General features: G+C 44.1%; 1 protein-coding gene across 2 annotated transcripts in view; it reads right to left on the bottom strand.

The window, feature by feature from the left end:
- The window catches only part of LOC140465933 (parathyroid hormone/parathyroid hormone-related peptide receptor-like), a 211,618-nt gene that overhangs the window by 132,917 nt on the left and 55,605 nt on the right, over positions 1-23,096 (bottom strand). For both annotated transcript variants that reach the window (XM_072561914.1, XM_072561915.1), the window contains exons 8-11: positions 14,693-14,846; positions 5,470-5,530; positions 1,079-1,145; positions 612-706 (exon numbers count right to left, since the gene is read on the bottom strand). In XM_072561914.1, the coding sequence (XP_072418015.1) occupies positions 612-706; positions 1,079-1,145; positions 5,470-5,530; positions 14,693-14,846 (377 nt within the window). The remainder of the gene's footprint in view (positions 1-611; positions 707-1,078; positions 1,146-5,469; positions 5,531-14,692; positions 14,847-23,096) is intronic.

A 23,096-nucleotide genomic window follows, 5' to 3' on the forward strand; every position in this document is an offset into this window, starting at 1 on the left:
CTGATATAGTGTTTTGTGCAGTCTCTGCATGGAATCTTGTACACCACGTTTGTCCTGCACATGATGGGTATTGGGTCTTTTGTCCTGGTGAGTTGTTGTCTGAGCGTGGTTGTCAGTTTATGTGCCACACATGAGGATGTCACCTAGACACAACAATTAGTGGGGAATCTGTGGAACTCATTGCTGAAGAAGACTTGGAGGCCAAGTAATTGAGTATTTTTAAGACAGAGTTGATTGGTAAGGGGGAATCAAGGGTTACAGGGAGATGGCAGAAAAATGGGGTTGAGAAACATTTAGCCATGATCAAATGGCAGAGCAGTCTCAATTGGCTGAGTGGCCTAATTCTGCTCCTGTATCCTGTATTTTATCACGGTCTTAACTGATGGCAGACTAACTGGCTAATTCTTTGCTTATCTCTCTCTCTCTCTCTCTTTCTCTCTCCTATCTTGAATAGCAGTGTAATGTTTGCTAACTTCCAATATACTAGAACTGTTCTTGGATATAAGGGATTGAGAAAATCATAACCATACATCGGCCATTGATACAGCTACTGCTTTTGAGACCAGAGATTTGTTAGTCTCAGAAGGTTGTTTGGATAAATATCTTCTCACCTGTATTGTTGCCGTGGGTCCAATTTTCCTGCATTTGTCTCCCATAGTTTTGATGCCAAAACTCTGACAATGTTTATGAACAGGAAGAAATTCAGCTGAAAGAAAGAACAGTTTTACTCACTCCACATCTCTGAGTTCCTCTTCCTGCCTTCTGTTGGAGACATTTCTGTACATCTTTCTCTTATTGATGGGCTGGTAGGACTCAATGTCTGTAAAATATTGGCCCATGATTTTGCGGATCCCTAAACCAGTTGGATAGGACAGAAGGCAGATGATAAAACTCTGACAAATACAGGGGCTTGATGTTTACAGAAACTTTTTAAGGAAGTTTTTCTAATTGTTGTTTTCCTGCACTATTTAAGGTGATTGGCGATTGGCTTTGGTCCTTTAATAGCAGTTGATTCACTGCACTTTGTTACCCATTACTGACCATTTGTCAGACCCCACCGACGCAGCCCCTCACTTACCACAATGGCAGTGAGAATGGGAACCTGGTAAATCCACTTCAAATTTCCAGCACTTAGATCCCAGCAGCTGAAAGAGAAAAATCAGAGAACTGTTTTTAAGTTGGTCATGGAGTCAAAACAGTCTCAGCTTCTGTCTTTTTCTTTTATTTATTGACAGGAAATGGGCAGCACTGGCTTGGCTAGCATTTCTTGCCTGTCTCTAACTGCCCAGATGCCCAAGATTTTAGGTGCATAAAGACAAGCCCAGATGAACAATTCATTGGTTGGCTTCATGCAGGTAGACTGCAGTCATTAACTTTCCTGCTTGGTGTGTGGGGGTAGGGGGGGGGTAGGTATGAAGGAAAATCTCAGCAACAGTTGGTAGCTGTGTCCTGCTGATGATGGAGCTCAGAGAAGCCCAGGAGCATGGCAAGCTCAATGAACTGTCTGCTTAGTGCAGGTAGAGAGCTAGGATTATGCTGGTGTTTCGATGCTGTGGTGCAGCCTTGTGAACCCTTTGCATACTTGGGAAAAGATATTGGGCTACTGGAAGTAGAATAGTCATTGAGGAATTCTGAATTCGAGTTTTAAAATTTTCTTTGAATTCCTTCACTCATGGGATGTGGGTGTCACTGGCTAGAACAGCATTTATTGCTCATCCTTTATTGAAAGGTTGATGCTGAGCTGCCTTTTTGAACCACAATAGTCCATTTGGTCTAGGCAGACCCACAATGCCACTAGGGAGAGCGTTCCAGAACTTTGACCAGCAACTCTGAAGGAATGGTGAAATATTTCCAAGTCAGGATGGTAAGTCACTTGGAGGGGAACTTGAAGGTGGTGATGTTCCCATCTGCCGCCCTTGTCCTTCAATATGGTAAGGGTTGTAGGTTTAGGAGATACAGTCTAGAGAGCCTCAGTGAACTTCTGCGGAACACCCTGCTACTATCACCAGGGGCAGTGGTTAGATTGCCTGGCATTGGAGATGGTTATTGCCTGGCATTTGTATGGTTTGAATGTCACTTACCACTTGTCAGCCCAAGCCTGAATATTATCCCAGTGTTGTTGCACTTGGAGTGCTTCAGTATCTGAATGGTGCTGAACATTGCACAATCATTGGTGAATATCCCACTTCTGACGTTATGATGGAGGGAAGGTCATTGATGAAGCAGGTGAAGATGGTTGGGCTGGGGACACTAGGTTGGGACACTTTCTCGCCTCATTCCTGATGAAGGGCTTATTCCCGAAACGTCAATTCTCCTGTTCTTCGGATGCTACCTGACCTGCTGTGCTTTTCCAGCACCAAACTCTTGTATATCATCTCTAGCATCTGCAGTCCCCACTTTCTCCTGGGACACTATCCTGAGGAACTCCTCAGATGTCCTGGAGCAGAGATGACTGACCTCCAACAATCACAACCATCTTCCTTTTGTGGGAGTTATGGTTCCAGCTAGTTGAGAGACATCCTGTCAGAATTTTCCAGTTTTGCTAGGCCTCCTTGATGCCACACTCAGTCAAGTGTGGCCTTCTGTCTCACTGTAGGAACTGTGACACAGCAAGATTCCAGAAACAATAATGTGGTAATGTCCAGATAATTTGTGATGAACGTTGAGGAACAAATATTGTTGAGAACACCAGGGAGACACCAAAGAGAACTCTTTCACTCATTTTGTAAGAAGCAATACTGCTGTTCCCAGCTTTACTTTAAGGACTGATATGTTTTGGGTGCCTGAACCAGTACTGGGCCCCAGTTATGCCTGCCTCTTCGTAGGCTATGTGGAACAGTCCATCTTCCGCAGCTACACTGGTACCATTCCCCACCTTTTCCTCCGCTACATTGATGACTGTATCGGCGCTACCTCGTGCTCCCACGAGGAGGTTGAACAGTTCATCCACTTTACCTTCCACCCCGACCTCAAATTTACCTGGACCGTCTCAGACTCCTCCCTCTCCTTCCTCGACCTCTCCATTTCTATCTCGGGCGACCGAATCAACATGGACATTTCCTATAAACTGACTGACTCCCACAGCTACCTAGACTACACCTCCTCCCACCCTGCCCCCTGTAAAAACGCCATCCCATATTCCCAATTCTTTCGTCTCTGCCGCATCTGCTCCCAGGAGGACCAGTTCCAATACTGAACAACCCAGCTGGCCTCCTTCTTCAAAGACCGCAATTTCCCCCCAGACGTGGTTGACGATGCCCCCCACCACATCTCCTCCACTTCCCGCTCCTCCCCCCTTGAGCCCTGCCCCTCCAATCGACACCAGGACAGAACCCCACAGGTCCTCACCTACCACCCCACCAACCTCCATATACATCATATCATCCATCGTCATTTCTGCCACCTCCAAACGGACCCCACCACCAGGGATATATTTCCCTCCCCTCCCCTATCGGTGTTCCAAAAAGGTCACTCCCTCCGTGACTCCCTCGTCAGGTCCATACCCTCCATCAACCCAACCTCCACTCCTGGCACCTTCCCCTGCAACTACAAGAAATGCAAAACTTGCGCCCACACCTCCCCCCTTACTTCCCTCCAAGGCCCCAAGGGATCCTTCCATATCTGCCACAAATTCATCTGCACCTCCACACACATCATTTACTGTATCCGCTGCACCCGATGTGGCCTCCTCTTTATTGGGGAGACAGGCCGCCTATTTGCAGAACGTTTCAGAGAACACCTCTGGGGGACACCCGGATCAACCAACCCAACCACCCCATGGCTCAACACTTCAACTCCCCCTCCCACTCCCACTCCACCAAAGACATGCAGATCCTTGGACTCCTCCATCGCCAGACCATAGCAACACGACGGCTGGAGGAAGAGCACCTCATCTTTTGCCTAGGAATCCTCCAACTACAAGGGATGAACTCAGATTTCTCCAGTTTCCTCATTTCCCCTTCCCCCACCTTGTCTCAGTCCCAACCCTCGAACTCAGAACCACCTTATTAACCTGCAATCTTCTTCCTGACCTCTCCGCCCCCACCCCCACTCTGGCCTATCACCCTCACCTTATCACCCTCACCTTAACCACCTTCCACCTATCGCATTTCAAATGCCCCTCCCCCAAGTCCCTCCTCCCTACCTTTTATCTTGGCCTGCTTGGCACACTTTCCTCATTCCTGAAGGAGGGCTCATGCCCGAAACAATTCTCCTGCTCCTTGGATGCTGCCTGACCTGCTGCGCTTTTCCAGCAACACATTTTCAGCTCTGATCGCCAGCATCTGCAGTCCTCACTTTCTCCCTGAACCAGTACAAAGTCCATTCCACTTCAACATTTTCCTAATTAGCACTGAACTAATCAGACCACGATTGGAGGTTATTTTAAATAAAGAAAGCTTGTTGTCAAGAAACATTTTAAACAAAACTGGGTTTCACTAAGGAATGGTATTAGCGGAAAGAAAAACAGCAGGTCAGTAGCATATCGGGAAAACTGTCACAAGGCAAGACGACAAATTTGAATTGGACACTAGTAAAGGAAATAGACATGAAATTTAAGGATTAATGTTTGGAAGAGGTGCTGGGTGAGGAGTGGATGAGCTGGTGTTCCTGTCGTCTTGCTTCAGTGACCACATCTCTGATTCTGAAATATCTTAAAGTAATTAAAACTGAATAGAGAATTGCTGATTTTTGATGTTATTAATGACAACCTTACATATGGTCAGGTGCCTCCTATCAATTCATATTACAATGAAAAAATTTGATTCCGAATGTGCCTTTCAAAACTTCAAGAGTTTCCAAAATGCTTTACATTCAATGGAGTCAGAGAATCACAGAATCCCTAAAGTGTGGAAACAGGCCATTTGGCCCAACAAGTCCACACCGACCCTCCAAAGAGTATCCCACCCATTCCCCTATCCTATTACCCTACATTTCCCATGACTAATCCACCTAACCTACATATCCCTGAACAATTTAACATGGTCAATTCACCTAACTTGCACATCTTTGGATTGTGGGAGGAAACTGGAGCACCCGGAGGAAACCCCCACAGTCACAGCTGCCCGAGGCTGGAGTCCTTGGTAAGGCTGAGTCACTGTGGTGCAGGAAAATCGCTGTCAATTTCCATGTGGCAATCTCTGACAAGCAACAATGTGATAACTGACTAGATTGTTTTATTGAAGTTGCCTGAGGGATGAATTTTGAACAAGACTCCAGAGAGAGATCTCTAAATTTTTGACATTGTTCTTGGGGAGCAGACTGCGACTTGGTTCACACCACCTCCTTCCGCAGTACACCCCTCTCAGCACCATTCTCGAATGTTATGTGCTCAAGTCTCTGGCATGTGATACCCCACTCCCATCCGGCTTTGGTCAGCCTCATTCTCAAATTTGCTCAAATGTTTAAACAATTCCAAATATTTCAGGAATCGCACAGAATCTCTGCTGTTGGTACCAACAATGTACATACCGTGTATCAGCTAATGATGCTCTGGTACTCCCCCATACAGTCACCACCATTGCTGGGACTCCTGCAGAAAATGCAGAAACACACACCTGAGATCTCAAATCTAACAGACCATATGTCTTCACTCATTCAATACACATTGCAACTAATAACAAATAATATGCATTTATATAGAACCTTTAAAGGACTAAAATGTCACATGGAACTTACCAAATATAATTTGGACACATAAGGAAAGAATACAGGACGTGAATTTAAACAATTGTCTTAAAAGAGGATAGTGGCATTTACGGAGGGAGTTCCAGAGAGTATGGTCCAAGCAGGTAAAGGCAGAGCCAACAAAAGCAGAATCATGACAATCATGAGGATCAAGAGCTGAAGCTTGATATATATTTTGGAGAAAAATAGGCCTGGAAGAGATTGAGAGATACGAGGCCATGGAGAGATTTGAAAACAAAGATGGGATTTTAAATCGAGACAATGTTAAAACAGGTGTCGGTTATTATAATGCAGAAAGCCAGTCAGTGAAGGTTGTGCTGGAACCAATCTTTACTCAGTCCAACATTTATTTACAGAATAAAACATGGCAAATATTCACCTCTTAACTCATCCATCAGTGAGTGTCTCTTATGCTGAAGTGAAATCCCAGTTAAGGCCCTCAAACCGCATATAATTCACAAAATAAAGGGACAAATAACACCAGTATGCATCAGTAAGCATAGGGTGACTGAGACATGGTGCTAGTCAGAGCTTGGGTATCAAACTCTTGGTTGATATCAAATTTATTGCTTCTACACATTTCATCCAAGCTGACACTAGTCAATGTCATTACAAAGCTGCTTACAAAGATTGCAAAACAGAAATAGACTATTTCCAACCAATCTCTCTCCATGATTGTCCTCTGCATGAGCAAACAGGTTATAATTGGACCATTCCTTCCAGTTCCCATCATTCACCCGTACAATCTCACCTTGGATGTTCACTCACTCACTCACACCCTGGAAATGAATTCTGAGTCCCACAACTCTTTTCACAAGGAGATTTCTTCTGTGTTTACTAAATCTCTTCTATTTAATTGTTTATTCCTGTCTCCTCACCTTGCCTATTTTAGTATCACCTCCATTTTGAACACTATTGCCCTAACTGTTTCTCCAAATCATCGATAAAGCATAGCGAATAGATATGATTCCAGAGTTGGACGCCTTATTTCTAAGTGCATTGAAAGGCTGTCCTTAACCTGCATGGTCATTAAAGCTTCCCACCCGTCTGTTTTATTTCTTGTATCCCATATGGGTTTATTTTTGTCTAATGGGTGGAGTTTGTTCCATGTGATTAAATATTATTGCATCATGTGGTTAAAATGGGCTTTGGTCATTTTTGCATCTATCAATTCACCAGAGGAATGGAACTTGACTGGACTTTAACTCTTGCCCAACATTAAAGCTAGTGTGGTCGCTGTACTTCCCACCTTTATACGTTACCATTGTTCATAGAATCCCTAAAGTGTGGAAACAGGCCCTTCGGCCCAACAAGTCACGCTAACCCTCCAAAGAGTATCCCATCCAGACCCATTCCACTACTCTATTACTCTACATTACCCTTGACTAATGCACCCAACTTACATGTCCCTGAACAATACAGGCAATTTAGTATGGCTAATTCACCTAACCTGCCCATCTTTGGATTGTGGGATGAAACCGAAGCACCTGGAGGAAACCCACACAGGCATGGGGAGAATGTGCAAACTCCACACAGACAGTCACCCAAGGCTGGAATCAAACCCAGGTCCCTGGCACTGTGAAGCTACAGAGCTAACCACTGAGCCACCATGCTACCCAAATTGTATTTAGCATTAAAATTCCACTGACAACACTGAAATAAGCAATGTAACTTTATTGAAGTCAACATGAAGTACTGCAATATGTTGTGTAGTCCGTGCATTTTCTGTCCTATTTCTGGATATTGCCTCCCCCCCCACTCTGCATGGTGATATCTGGACATTGCCTCTCCCCCCTCCCCCCCACTTTGCATGGTGATATCTGGACATTGCCTCTCCCCCCTCCCCCCCCCCCCCCCCCACCCCCACTCTGCATGGTGATATCTGGATATTGCCTGCCTCCCCCCACTCTGCATGGTGATACCTGGACAATCCCTTCCCCCCCCCCCCCCAACTCTGCATGGTGATCATCCTGGTATGTGTCAGGTGGTTAGAAAGTTAATATTATAAGACAAGCAATAATGTGTAGGTTTGTGGGTAATAGCAGAGAAATATCTGAAATGACTGCATGAATAAAGAGTACACCAGAGTATTCAGAGTAGACAAAAGGGAGAAGAAGGCTCTTCATCTGAATGCATGAAGCAGTCATAATTAAATGGATGATTTGGTAGCATGAATAGAAATAAAACGTTATACTGTAATAAAGTGGACAAAACAGAGACACGTTTGCAAAGTGAGCAAAGGCAGGAACTGAATAGTCCAGTGTGCTTGACCTTTCAGTATGATAGGAAGGAAATGGAATGAGGCGAGGCAGCTCTCCAAATGAAGGTTACTATCAGTACACATGTGAGAAATTATTGTAATTCAGAAGGTCAAGGTGTAGAATCCATTTGGGTGGAGATACAAAATAGCAAAGAAAAGAAATCATTACAGGGTGGCTGGAGTAGTTTACAAAGTCCCTAACAATACCTACAAGATAGGACACAGTATAAATCAAGAAATAATGGTGGTTTGTAAGAAACGAATTGCAACAATAATGGGAGACTTTTATTTCCATAGAAATTAGATGAATCAAGTTTCCGAAAATAACCTTAAGGATGAGTGTATTGAGATTATTCAAGACAGTTTTATTTTAGAACAACGCATTCCGCAATCAGCCAAGGAAGATGAAATTGGGTAATGAAACAGGACTAATCAATGATCTCCCAAGTCAAGGATCCCTAAGGCAAAAATGATCATAACATGATATAATTTCAGATTCAGTTTGAAAAGTAAAGCTGAAACAGAATTGCAGAATTATTACAATACAAAACGAGGCATTTTCAGGCCTTCACACACTCAACCTCTCATGCACCAATCTTAATCATGCACACACAAAAACTACATCTCACACAAAAATTGTGACACCGAAATACTCTCTCACACCTCCAAACAGTCAGACACACACATATATTTTTACACAAACACACACAGACCCACACAAATACATGTTCACACTCAAATATTCTTGCCTGAATCCATGTTAGAGAAGAATCCATCTCTCCTCTTACTCAGACACACACACACACACACACTCCTACATTCTCACATGCATTGAGAGCCACACACGCACAAATATTTGGGATGGATTATTCCATCTGGGAAGTTTAAGACCATAAGACCATAAGACATAGGAGTGGAAGTAACGCCATTTGGCCCATCGAGTCCACTCCGCCATTCAATCATGGCTGATGCGCATTTCAGCTCCACTTGCCAGCGTTCTCCCCGTAGCCCTTAATTCCTCTAGACAACAAGAACCTATCAATCTCGGCCTTGAAGACATTTAGCGTCCCGGCTTCCACTGCACTCCGTGGCAATGAATTCCACAGGCCCACCACTCTCTGGCTGAAGAAATGTCTCCGCATTTCCGTTCTGAAATGACCCCCTCTAATTCTAAGGCTGTGTCCACGGGTCCTAGTCTCCTCGCCTAACAGAAACAATTTTCTAGCATCCACCTTTTCAAAGCCATGTATTATTTTGTACGTCTCTATTAGATCTCCCCTTAATCTTCTAAACTCCAACGAATACAACCCCAGTATCCTCAGCCGTTCCTCATATGCTAGACCTGTCATTCCAGGGATCATCCGTGTGAATCTCCGCTGGACATGTTCCAGTGCCAGTATGTCCTTCCTGAGGTGTGGGGACCAAAACTGGACACAGTACTCCAAATGGGGCCTAACCAGAGCTTTATAAAGTCTTAGTAGTACATCTCTGCTTTTATATTCCAACCCTCTTGAGATAAGAGACAACATTGCATTCGCTTTCTTAATCACAGACTCAACCTGCATGTTTACCTTTAGAGAATCCTCGACTAGCACTCCCAGATCCCTTTGTGCTTTGGCTTTATTAAGTTTCTCACCATTTAGAAAGTAGTCCATTCCTATATTCTTTTTGCCAAAGTGCAAGACCTCGCACTTGCTCACGTTAAATTCCATCAGCCATTTCCTGGACCACTCTCCCAACCTGTCTAGATCCTTCTGTAGCCTCCCCACTTCCTCAGTACTACCTGCCTGTCTACCTAACTTTGTATCATCGGCAAACTTCGCTAGAATGCCCCCGGTTCCCTCATCCAAATCATTAATATATAATGCGAACAGCTGTGGCCCCAGCACCGAACCCTGCGGGACACCGCTCGTCACCGGCTGCCATTCTGAAAAAGAACCTTTTATCCCAACTCTCTGCCTTCTGTTAGATAGCCAATCCTCAATCCATCCCAGCAGCTCACCTCGAACACCATGGGCCCTCACCTTGCTCAGCAGTCTCCCGTGTGGCACCTTATCAAAGGCCTTTTGAAAGTCCAGATAGACCACATCCACTGGGTTCCCCTGGTCTAACCTACTTGTTACCTCTTCAAAAAATTCCAACAGGTTTGTCAGGCATGACCTCCCTTTACTAAATCCATGTTGACTTGTTCTAATCAGACTCTGCTCTTCCAAGAATTTAGAAACCTCATCCTTAATGATGGATTCTAGAATTTTACCAACAACCGAGGTTAAGCTGATTGGCCTATAATTTTCCATCTTTTGCCTTGATCCTTTCTTGAACAAGGGGGTTACTACAGCCATCTTCCAATTGTCTGGGACCTTTCCTGACTCCAGTGACTCTTGAAAGATCTCAACCAATGCCTCTGCTATTTCCTCAGCAACCTCTCTCAGAACTCTAGGGTGTATCCCATCGGGGCCAGGAGATTTATCAATTTTAAGACTTTTTAACTTTTCTAGCACTATCTCTTTCGTAATGGCAACCATACTCAACTCAGCCCCGTGACACCCTTTAATTTTTGGGATATTACTCCTGTCTTCCACTGTGAAAACTGACGCAAAGTACTTGTTAAGTTCTCCTGCTATTTCCTTATCTCCCATCACTAGGCTCCCTGCATCAGTTTGAAGTGGCCCAATGTCTACTTTTGCCTGTCGTTTGTTTCTTATGTACTGAAAGAAACTTTTACTATTATTTCTAATATTACTGGCTAGCCTACCTTCATATTTGATCCTCTCATTTCTTATTACACTCTTTGTTATCCTCTGTTTGCTTTTGTATCCTTCCCAATCTTCTGATTTCCCACTGTTCTTAGCCACTTTATAGGATCTCTCTTTTTCTTTAATACATTTCCTGACTTCCTTTGTCAGCCAAGGTTGTCTAATCCCTCCCCGGTTAATCTTTCTTTTCTTGGGAATGAACCTCTGTACAGTGTCCTCAATTATACCTACAAACTCCTGCCATTTTTGCTCTAGTGTCTTCCCGGTTAGCCTCTGCTTCCAGTCTATTTTAGTCAGTTCCTCTCTCATGCCCTCATAATTACCTTTATTCAACTGTAACACCATTACATCAGATTTCGCCTTCTCCCTTTCAAACTCCAGACTGAACTCTACCATATTATGGTCGCTACTTCCTAAGGGTTCCCTTACTTTAAGATCTTTTATAGAGTCTGGTTCATTGCAAAGCACTAGGTCCAGAATAGCCTGCTCTCTTGTGGGCTCCATGACTAGCTGTTCCAAAAAGCCATCCTGTAAGCATTCCATGAATTCCCTTTCTTTAGATCCACTAGCAACATTATTTACCCAGTCCACCTGCATATTGAAGTCACCCATGATCAATGTAACCTTGCCTTTCTGACATGCTGATTGCTGATGTATTTTTGTTCATTTTTAGACAGCACACAACTTGAAGCCGTGGTAGAACAATGTGGTGTTTTCTAAATTCCTGTTTTCGGGATAAAACAAGCCTGTCTTCTGGTTAAAGCTGAGAAAGATTCTGAACAAGGCCTTACATCTCCAGGTCAGGAGCTGACTGACACACCACCTTTCATATATTCCTATCCTTTTGCCTGTTTGAAATTTGGAATGTTAGACACACAGTGCTAGAAGCATTTAATTATCTTGGGGCAGTAGCTTTAAACAGCTTCTGGAATTTGCATCTTATTTAAGTGAAACTTGCACATCCTTTCTGACAGAGTTCTCCATCTCCTGCTTCTGTAAGGCAAGCTGACATTTCTAAAGTGCAGGAATGTACGAATGAAAACAGCTTTTCATTTGCATTTCCCCTATCCCGTGCTGATGGAATTCCAGAGTCTAACTGAATGTCTCTCTGTTCCTGCACTCAGTTTAACATTGTACCGTTGAGTTTATATTGTCTCTTCTCAATCTAACAGCCAAAACGCATCGGTTCACATCTCATTGTATTCTGTCTGCAGGAAGCTGAGAGATGATAGTGTACAAATATGCGATAAGTTTTAATCTGCAAAGCCAGGATGAAAGATTCAGAAGGTGTCAGTCAGCCATTTTGAGTTTGTTCATGTCAGCCATTTCATACTAGAACAGCACTGACATTGACTTTATGAATAGGGAAAGGCAAGAAAGAGTGGGGACTCAGGAGGCTGTGTATATTTGAGTGCAGCATAGATTCGACAGAATGGTAGCTGGGCAGTGAGGATTTCATGGCAAGGGAGTGAAATGACACAATCCAAGGGGTATATTCCTGAAAGTTAGAAGGATCTGAGATGACTGAAGTTATCAAGAGAATATTAGAAATTGTTGGGAGAGAGAGAAAGAGAGAGAGACAAAAGCTTCTTGCTGCATCTGTATCTAAAAATTAGGATCATTGTCTTAAAATCTAACAATAGCCTGAAACCCTTTCAGAGATTTAGTTTTGTATATATACTTAAACATATACATTTATAGTATGCAAGACATATTTATATAGAGACATAAACATGATATAGTTATGCAACAAACACGAAATATCGTTATAAATCTCATGTCTCAAACAGACCCAGGATAGGGACAGCATGGGGAGCTCTTTCAATGATGTCGCGGACAAATATTTGAAGGACAGGCATAATCTGAGCCAAGTTAAACTCCGTCTTAACTGTCTCTGTCACACACCACACCCCCTAACATATAGGTATACACAGCTGCGTCTAGATGGTCGCAAGATCATCTAGAGACACCATCTTGAACCCTCAACTGTGATGCAGCTGACACCAAAATTGGTGGTGCATTGGACAGCGAAGAAGCTTACCTCAAAGTACAATGGGACCTTGACCAGATGGGCCAATGGGCTGAGGAGTGGCAGATGAAGCTTCATTTGGGTAAATGTGAGGTGCTGCATTTTGGAAAGACAAATCAGGGCAGGACTCATACTCTGAGTAGTAAGATCTTGTGGAGTGTTGCTGAACAAAGAGACCTTGGAGTGCAGGTTCATAGTTCTTTGGAAGTGGAGTCGCAGGTACACAGGGTAATGAAAAAGGCATTTAGTACACTTGCCTTTGTTGGTCAGTGCACGGAATATAGGAGTTGGAAGGTCATGCTGCGGCTGTACAGGACATTACTTCAGCCACTTTTAGAATATTGCATTCAATTCTGGTCTCCCTCCTACCAGAAGGATGTTGTGAAACTTGAAAGGGATCAGAAAAGATTTACAAGGATGTGGCCAGGGTTGGAGGGTTTGAGCTATAGGAAAAGGTTGAATAGGCTGGGGCTGTTTTCTGTGGAGCGTCAGAGGCTGAGAGGTGACCTTATAGAGGTTTATAAAATCATGAGGTACATGGACAGGGTAAATAGGCAAGGTATTTTCTCCAGGGTGCAGAGTCCAGAACTAGAGGGTGAGAGGGAAAAGATTTAAAAGGGACCTAAGGGGCAACCTTTTCATGCAGAGGGTGGTACGTGTATGGAATGAGCTGCCAGAGCAAGTAGTGGAGGCTGGTACAATTACAATATTTAAAAGGCATCTGGATGGGTATATGAATAGGGAGGGTTTAGAGGGATATGGGCCAGTGCTGATAAATGGGACTATATTAATTTAGGATATCTGGTCGGCATTGATGAGTGGACCAAAGGGTCTGTTTCCATGCTGTACATCTCTATGACTTGGACAAAAGGACACACCATTTTGTAGCCACATCTGCTGATAGACAAAGATAAATAATGAAAGCAAGTTGTGAGGAGGATGCAAAAAGTCTATAAAGGGATATAGACAATTCAGTAAGTGGGTAAAAATTTGACAAATGGAGCATAATCTGGAAAAATGTGAAGTTATCCACTTTAGAGTGAGGAACAGAAACAATTATTTAGATGGAAAGAGATTGCAGAGTGCTGTGGTACAGAGGGATCTGGATTCGTTGTACATGATAGACAATACGTTAGTATGCAAACACAATAGTTAAAAAGAAGTCAAATAGAATGTTTATTTGAAGGGAAATATCAAAGGAGTGATATATTAGAGGTGGTTAAGTCAAAGATCCCAGGATGAAGGCACTATTCTGTAAGGGAAGGTTGAACAGTTTGGGCTTTTCACTGGAGTTTAGAAGAATGAAATAAGATTTTATTTGAAACATATAAAATTCTCAGGGGTTTAGCTGGGTAGATGCTGAAAGGATTTTCCCTGTTACCGCTCCCAAGCATTGATCCAGAACTAAGGGGTACAGGTTGAAGATGAAATTAAGGTGGAACACAAGAGGAATACCTTCTTTTGGAACTAATTAAGTTTTGGAATTCTCTAGAAAGGAGTGGAGGCTTGATCGATGAATTAATGTAAGTTTTAGGTAGTGAGGTTATCTGTAAGGAAGTGTGGGGTCATGGGATATTAGAGTCATTAGAATAGTTAGATGGTAGATTGTGACCACTGTTTTTGCAATGGGTTGAAGGGCATTTTTCTGTGCTGTAGATCTCTGTGCCTTTATGGGATAAAGGCAGGAAAATAGTGTTAAGGCCAGAATTAGATAAGCCAAGATCCTAATGAATAGTGGAATGAGTTTGATGGGCTCCTGCTCCCATCTCAGTGCTCAGTCTCAAGTGATTCGGGCTGAAGTTATCAGGAGGGGTGGTGGGCCAAAGGGGAGGGGGGTTGTGATTGGTTGAATCTGTGACACTGAAACTGCTTGATGAATTATTGAACTGAGAGATGGGCACACCAATCAACAGCATGCACACAACATCAGGCAAAGAGTACAATGGATTTGAGCATCCTTACCCCAACCGAGCAGAATTAATGCCCAGAGATATTTCTTGTCTGATAGGAAAGCCATGAAGATCAGGCTGTGCAGATAGAGGCCCTCCACCAGGATCCAGTAGTGATTAGTAGCAAGAAAGTATAGGAATATCGTCACTGCCACTTTACAACCAACCTGGAAATGTACAGCTCAGTTATCAGACCGAAACAGCGATGGGTACAATACTATGGCATGTGTGGCCCCTACATTTGTTACACAGTGTGTGCTTTTCAGGCATGGACTGGGCAGCTAACTTCTGAGTCTGGTGCCAGAAGGCAGGTGAGAAAAGTACATCATGTTGGGCCAAATAACCAGCAATCACCCAGTGCCATGCTGGAAAAAGGATCATTCCTATTGAATACAGAGATAAAGAAATTCATTCCATTTCTTTATTGCCCACTGTAAGAGGGCTTGAATCTGAGGCACTCGTCACTATAGCTACAAACATAAAAGCAGCCTTTTGGAAAGCCTGAATCTGGAGCTTTTAGGAGGGAGTTTGGACTGTGAGGAGGGGTGAGCTGGGAGGGGGTGACAGACTGTGAGGAGGGGGTGAGCTGGGAGGGGGTGACAGACTGTGAGGAGGGGGTGAGCTGGGAGGGGGTGACAGACTGTGAGGAGGGGGTGAGCTGGGAGGGGGTGACAGACTGTGAGGAGGGGGTGAGCTGGGAGGGGGTGACAGACTGTGAGGAGGGGATGGGATGTCAGGCTGGACAAGCTGCCAGCCAAAGCTCTCCTGCACCTTCCCATTTTGACAAAACCTGCGAGTCATTGGACGGATGAGATTCGGGCTGTGTTTTGGGCCATTGGCTTTGTTCCAAGGGTGCGACAGAGTGGGGGCAGGAAATTCCATCAGTCACAACAGGACAGAGAAACAGCAAGTTACAATTATTAGTAAATTCATATAATGAGGAAAGTTGGAGTGCACCTGGAGTCACAGGACAATGAGTACTGCTTTCCTTCCCTAAAGGATACCCATGAACCCATTGAGTTTTACAACAATCTGATTGCTTCAGTGTCACTCTTATCCAGATGTTACAAGCTGAATTTGAAACCATTATCTTGACATTTAGAACATAGAGTCAGAAGGAGGCCATTCAACCTGAGTCTGTGTCAACTCTCTGTCAGCACGTACTCATCTCTTCACATTCCCATACCCTGCCTCCCAACTCTGCAAATCTTTGTCCTCAGATAATCCTCTGCCTCCACGGTCTCAGGCTGTGCATTCCAGACTGTGACCCACTCACTGTTTGATGATGTTTCTCCTCAGGTCCCTGAACCTTTTCCCGATCTACTCTGCCCAGACACCTCAAGATTTTGAAAACATCTATCAAATCTCTTCAGTCTGTTCCTCTCCAAGGAAAATACTCCCAACTTCCCTAATCTATCCATCAAGTGAAGTTCCCTCTCCCTGGGAACATTTCTCTGAATATTTTGCACCTTCTTTCTAAGATGTGCTGGCCAGATTCAGATCCGATTTTCCAGGTGAGGCTGAACCATTGATCTATAAAGGTTAGTCACAACTTTATTGCTTTTGTATTCATTGCCCTTGTTAATAACACCTTGGATGTTTCACTAACTGCTCTCCGAACCTGCTCTGAAACCTTCGCTTCTTTGTGGACATAGAGGAGCTCACTTGGAGCAGCAGCAAGAGGGGAGTGGGAGTCAACCTGGAGGTAAATGGTGACAGTGGAACCTCAGGATAAAAACCTGAACAGTGAGGCACAGGTCAAGCTCAGTAAGAACAGCAGCAGGAGAGGAGCAGTGAAACTTTCACTGAATCTAGACACAGAGCTCCTGAGGTAACATTAGGGTGAAAAACATAATGCTTGAAATATTGACTCTCCTGCTCCTCAGATGCTGCCTGACCAGCTGTGCTTTTCCAGCACCACAATTTTTGATTCTAATTTCCAGCATCCGCAGTCCTCCAACTGCAACAAGGACAGAACCCCCTGGTACTCACCTTCCACCCCATGAATCTCTGGATATACTGCATCATCCTCCACCATTTTGTGCCACCTGCAAACAGACCAAACCACCAGAGATATATTTCCCTCCCCACCCCTATCTGTGTTTTGGAGAGACCATTCCCTCTGGTGACTCCCTGGTCAGGTCCACACCCCCCTACCCACCCCCAACTAACAACCCACCCTGCCCTCCCGGCACCTTCCCCTGCCACCGCAAGATGTACGCCCACACCTCCCCCCTCTCCTCCATCCAAGGCCCCAAAAGGTCCTTTCACATCTGACAGGAATTTACCTGTACTTCCGCTCACATCATCTATTGTATTCATTGCACCCGATGTCATGTCCTCTACATTGGGGAGACAGGACTTCAACTTGTGGATTCTTCCACAAAACATCTCTAAGACACCTGCACCAACCAACCCCACTAACCTGAAGATGAACACTTCAACTCCCCCTCCCACTCCACCAAGGACTCTAACCCCCAACGCCTGGAGGAAGAATGCCTCATCTTCAGTTTTGGGAACCACATGGGTTCAATGTGGATTTCACCAATTTCCCCATTTCCCCTTCCCCCACCTTATCCTAGTCCCAACCTCCTATCTCAGCAACGCCCTCTTGAACTGTCCTACCTGTCCACCTTCCTTCCCATCTATTTGCTCCACTCTCCTCTCCATTCTATCACCATCCCCCCACCTTCATTGACCTATCGCATCCCAGCTATCTTCCCACCCAACCCCCGCCCCACCCCCCTTCCATTTATCTCTGCTTAAAACATCAACTGTCCTGTTCCTCAGATGCTGCCTGACTAGCTGTGGTTTTCCAGCAGCACACTCTTCGACTCTGATCTCCAGCACCTGCAGTCCTCACTTTCTCCTAGAAGGAAGCAGCTGTCAGATACAGTCCATTAAAAGCGGGAAAGGTCCTTCAAAAGTGTAGACAGTTTAGGAGGTGACTGAGAAAGGAAATTTGGAAGGGAAACAAGGCCATGAAATATCTTTGGTTTTTAGGTTAAGGTAAAACCTCAAGGTCTTCTTTAAGTATATTAAGAGTAAGAGGATTATTGGAGAAAGAGTGGGGCCTACTAAAGGCCAAAGGGACAAAATTGTGCACGAAGCTCATGGACTGAGCGAGGTCTTAAATGAATACTTTTCACCTAAACTAACAAAGGTGAATAATATTGCATCTGGGGATGTCACTTGGGATGGTGAGTTTCTAGAACAAATTAAGATTAGTAAGGAGGTGGCATAAGATGTCTTAACAAGCATAAAGATGTATAAATCTTTGAGACCTGATGAGATGTGTCCAGGCTACTGTGGGAGGTGAGGGAGGCGATTGCTGGGACATGGGGGGGTGGGGAAGGTGATTATTTCTTCGTGGGTACAGGTGACGTGCCAGACGACTAGAGGATAGCTAATGTAGTTCCTTTGTTCAAGACGGGTGGCAAGGATAGGCCAAGTAATCACAGACCAGTTAATCTGATGTCAGTAGTAGGGAAGTTATTGGAAATAATTCTGAAGGTCAGGATAGTTGAAAGGCATGGATTGATTGGGGTAGTCAGCATGGATTTGTTAGAGGGAGATCCTGTCTGACAAATTAAATTGAAGTGTTGAAAAGGGGACTAAATATATTGAGGGTGGTGCAAGTTGATGTGGTTTACTTGGCCTTCAGTGAGGCCTTTGACAGGATTCCACATGTAAGGCTGAGTGCAAAAGGTAAGAGCCCATGGGATCCAAGGCAACTTGGCGAACTGGGTCCAAACTTGGCTTACAAACAGGAGGCAACAGGTGAAGTAGTGGCATCAGGAGAACAGGGTGTTTTCCTCTCTTTTCTTGCTTTGTGACTCGAAGCTCAACGTTGTCATCTTTTTGAACACTTTGCAGCAAGCTCCTCCCAGTCATTATTATTAATCTCGTGGGCTCTTTAAGAAGACCTTCACAATGCCTTTCAAAGGTTTTCAGGAATGTTGGTCATTTCAGAGTTGAGGAAACTGGACCTGAGCAGTTGGAGGGATATGGGGTCGGGAACAGTAATCCTGTTCTCTCAATTCTGAGTCATTAGCACAGATCTCGAAAAGCAGAAAAATAATGTGCAGGCTTATGGGGAAAAGGCAGAAGAATAGCACTAACTCTGGCCACCATCAGACCAGCCCTTTATTCCAGATATTTTATGTAGATAAATGTCAAACTTCAAAGACTGTCATGGTGAGATTTGAACCTATGTCATTCTGGGTTACTAGTCCAGTGACAATATGATATAACATGAGTAAATAGTGCTGAGCAGTGACATGAACAATTAATGACTAATTAACCGCCACTGAAAATTCCTTTCCCATTGCTTTGGTATTTCCTCAATGTGGGAATGGCCCATGCTATGTGGGAAAAGTGGTAGCTTTAGCTGCACAAGCTGGCGCGAGGCAAGGCAAGGACCTCCTTTGCTGGCTCCTGGGGCCATCAGCACACCTCCACCTTTTGGCCACACCCCACTTCAATCAGAACAACCATCCTCCACACCCAGCTTGGACTCGTCTGCACACTCCCTCCTTAAGACCCCAACTGTGTTTACCTAGGCTTTTCAGCATCAGGACTGCCTGCAGTCCCAGCAGTGGCCACCACTCCCAGTGGCACGGCTGAGTCGACAGACCTTCTGCCCATCTGATTAATGAGCACTCTTGAAGGCAGGACTTCCACCCAAGAAAGTAGCAGAGAAAGCTTCCCACGATCAGGGCTAATTTGATTGGCCTGTTGGTTGCTTGGTCTCTCCTTATATCCTTTTTTGAACAAGGATGTATTGTCTGCAATTCTCCAGTTCACTAGCAGTGTCCCTGAGGGTTGTAGGCTTATGACAAATGCATCTGTCATTTCCAGCCTGACTTGCCTCAGTACTCACTGAGATATCTCATTTGCCAATCTTTGATTCTAATATATTTGGTCTGATCTAGTCTCGCACCATTGAAATTAGCCTCTCCAATTAATTATTTTTCTTCTACATTGCTTCTTGATCTTTTGCATGACCAATCCTAACTGATATGAGACATCATTAGTGTCACCTAAATGTTCTCTTGCTGAGATGAACAATTTGATACATCTCATTCCCCATGGCAGAGCCATGAATGCTTCCTTTGTCATTGGGCCAGAAACATATTTACAGTCATGGAATCATAGAGATATACAGCACAGAAACAGACCCTTCGGTCCAACTTGTCCATGCCAACCAGATACCGAAACTAATCTAGTCCCATTTGCTAGCACTTAACCCATATCCCTCTACACCCATCCAGATACCTTTTAAATGTTATAATTGTTCCAGCCTCCACTGCTTCCTCTGGCAGCTCGTTCCATAAATGCACAACCCTCTGCGTGAAAACGCACAACCCTCTGAGGTGTCTCGTTATATCTTTCCCCTATCATCCTAAACCTATGCCCCCTAGTTCTTGACTCCCCCACTCCAGGGGAAAGACTTTCTCTATTTATCTCATTCATGTCCCTCATGATTTTATAAACCTCTATAAGGTCACCCCTCAACCTCCAATGCTCCAGGGAAAACAGCCCCAGCCTGTTCAACCTCTCCCCATAGCTCAAATCCTCCAACCCTGGCAATATCCTTGTAAATATTTTCTGAACCCTTTCAAGTTTGCTATTCTTCTGATAGGAAGAAATCAGAATTGCATGCAATATTCCGACAGTGGCCTAAACCAATGTCCTGTACATGATCTCCCAACTCCTATACTCAATACTCTGACCAATAAAGGAAAGCATACCAAACACCGCCTTCACTATCACATCTACCTGCGACTCCACTTTCAAGGAGCTATGAACCTGCACTCCAAGGTCTCTTTGTTCAGCAACACTCCCTAGGACCTTACCATTAAGTGTATAAGTTCTGCCCTGATTTGCTTTTCCAAAATGCAGTGCCTCACATTTATCTAAACTCCATCTGCCACTCCTCAGCCCATTGGCCCATCTGATCAAGATCCTGTTGTAATCTGAGATAACCTTCTTCACTGTCCACTACACCTCCAATTTTCGTGTCATCTGCAAACTTACTAACTGTACCTCTTTTGCTCACATCCAGAGCATTTATATAAATGATGAGAAGCAGTGAACCCAGCACCAATCCTTGTGGCACTCCACTGGTCACAGGCCTCCAGTCTGAAAACCAACCCTCCACCACCACCCTCTGTCTTCTACCTTTAAACCAGTTCTCTATCCAAATGGCTAGCTCTCCCTGTATTCCATGAGAACTAACCTTGTTAACCAGACTCCCATGGAGAACCTTGTTGAAGAAAATTCTGCTGATCACACTTCACAAACTCTTTTCCCTCTTTGCACTTCACATTATTACTCTCCTAATCTTTACAGAATACTCAGGGTCCCCCTTATAGTTTATTGCAATTTCCTTGCAAGCTCTTTGCAACTTCCTCTACATCTTTCCCAATAAGAACATTTCTATCCCTCAACCTATCTTATCAAAATCATTTTGCAGATGCTTTGTATCCACGTCATAACTTGGATTCTGATCTATCTTTGTAATGCCAGCAAGTAATTAGTGTTACCTGCATTATACCATGAGTGGGTGATATTAATGTGAAGGATTTAAATTAATATTGCAGGGCCGTGGGAACCAGGTGAGAATATCAGAGAGAACCACCAGAAAGTTTATTCTTTTGAATATGCTTTATAGACCACAGAACATAGAACAATACAGCGCAGAACAGGCCCTTTGGCCCTTGATGTTGTGCCGACATGTGAACTGATCTAAGCCCATCCCCCTACACTATCCCATCATCATCCATGTACCCATCCAAGGATTGTTTAAATCTCCCTAATGTAACTGAGGTAACTATATTAGCAGTTAGAGCATTCCACGCCCTTACCACTCTCTGAGTAAAGAACCTGCCTCTGACATCTGTCTTAAATCTAGCACCCCTCAATTTGCAGCTATGCCCCCTTGTACAAGCTGATGTCATCATTCTAGGAAAAAGTCTTTCACTGTCAGCCCTATCTAATTCTCTGATCATCTCGCATGTCTCTATTAAATCCACTCTTAGCCTTCTTCTTTCTAATGAGAACAGACCCAAGTGCCTCAGCCTTTCCTCATTAGACCTTCCCTCCAGACCAGGCAACATCCTGTAAATCTCCTCTGTACCTTTTCCAATGCTTCCATATCCTTCCCGAAATATGGGGACCAGAACTGTACACAATATTCCAAGTGCGGCTGCACTAGCGTTTTGTATACTTGCAGCATGATATTATGGCTTCGGATCTCAATCCCTCTACCAATAAAACCTAATACACCGTATGCCTTCTTAACAGCACTATCAACTTGGGTGGCAACTTTCAGGGATCTATGTACATGGACTCCAAGATCCCTTTGCACATCCACACCACCAAGAATCTTTCCATTGACCCGGTATTCTGCCTTCCTGTTAATCTTCCCAAAGTGAATCACCTCACATTTAGCTGCATTGAACTCCATTTGCCACCTCTCAGCCCAATTTTGCAGTCCCCCTACAACCTGCAACATTTTTCCACACTGTCCACCACTCCACTGACTTTAGTGTCATCTGCAAACTTACTAATCCATCCACCTATGTTTGCATCCAAATCATTTATAAAAATGACAAACAGTACTGGTCCCAAAACAGACCCTTGTGGCACACCACTAGTAACCGGACTCCAGGCTGAACATTTTCCATCAACCACCACTCGCTGCCTTCTTTCAGAAAGCCAGTTTCTAATCCAAACTGCTAAATCACCCTCAATTCCATGCCTCTGCATTTTCTCCATCAGCCTACCATGTGGAACCTTATCAAAGGCTTTACTGAAGTCCTTGTATACCACGTCAACTGCCCTACCCTCATCCACATGCTTGGTCATCTTCTCAAAAAATTCAATGAGGTTTGTGAGACATGACCTGCCCTTGATGAATCCATGTTGACTATCTGCAATCAAATTGTTGTTTGCTAGATGATTATAAATCTTATCTCTTATAATCCTTTCCAAAACCTTTCCGACAACAAACGTAAAGCCTACTGGTTTATAATTACCCGGGTCATCTCTACTGCCCTTCTTCAACAAGGGCACAACATTTGTAATCCTTCAATCCTCTGGTACTAAACCTGTAGATAATGACGACTCAAAGATCAAAGCCAAAGTCTCTAACACCTCCTCCTTAGCTTCCCAGAGAATTCGCGGATAAATCCCATCCATCCCAGGGGACTTGTCTAACTTCACTCCTTCTCAAATTGATAACACCTCTTCCTTACTCACCTTGATCCTTTCTACTCTAATATCTCATATCTCATACTTCTCCTCTACAATATTCTCCTTTTCCTGAGTGAAAACTGATGAGAAATGTTCATTTAGCACCTCTCTGATCTCCACACGGTCCATACACAACTTCCCACTTATGTTTTTGACTG

Source organism: Chiloscyllium punctatum, chromosome 42, assembly GCF_047496795.1.
Source record: "Chiloscyllium punctatum isolate Juve2018m chromosome 42, sChiPun1.3, whole genome shotgun sequence".
Lineage (NCBI taxonomy): Eukaryota > Metazoa > Chordata > Chondrichthyes > Orectolobiformes > Hemiscylliidae > Chiloscyllium > Chiloscyllium punctatum.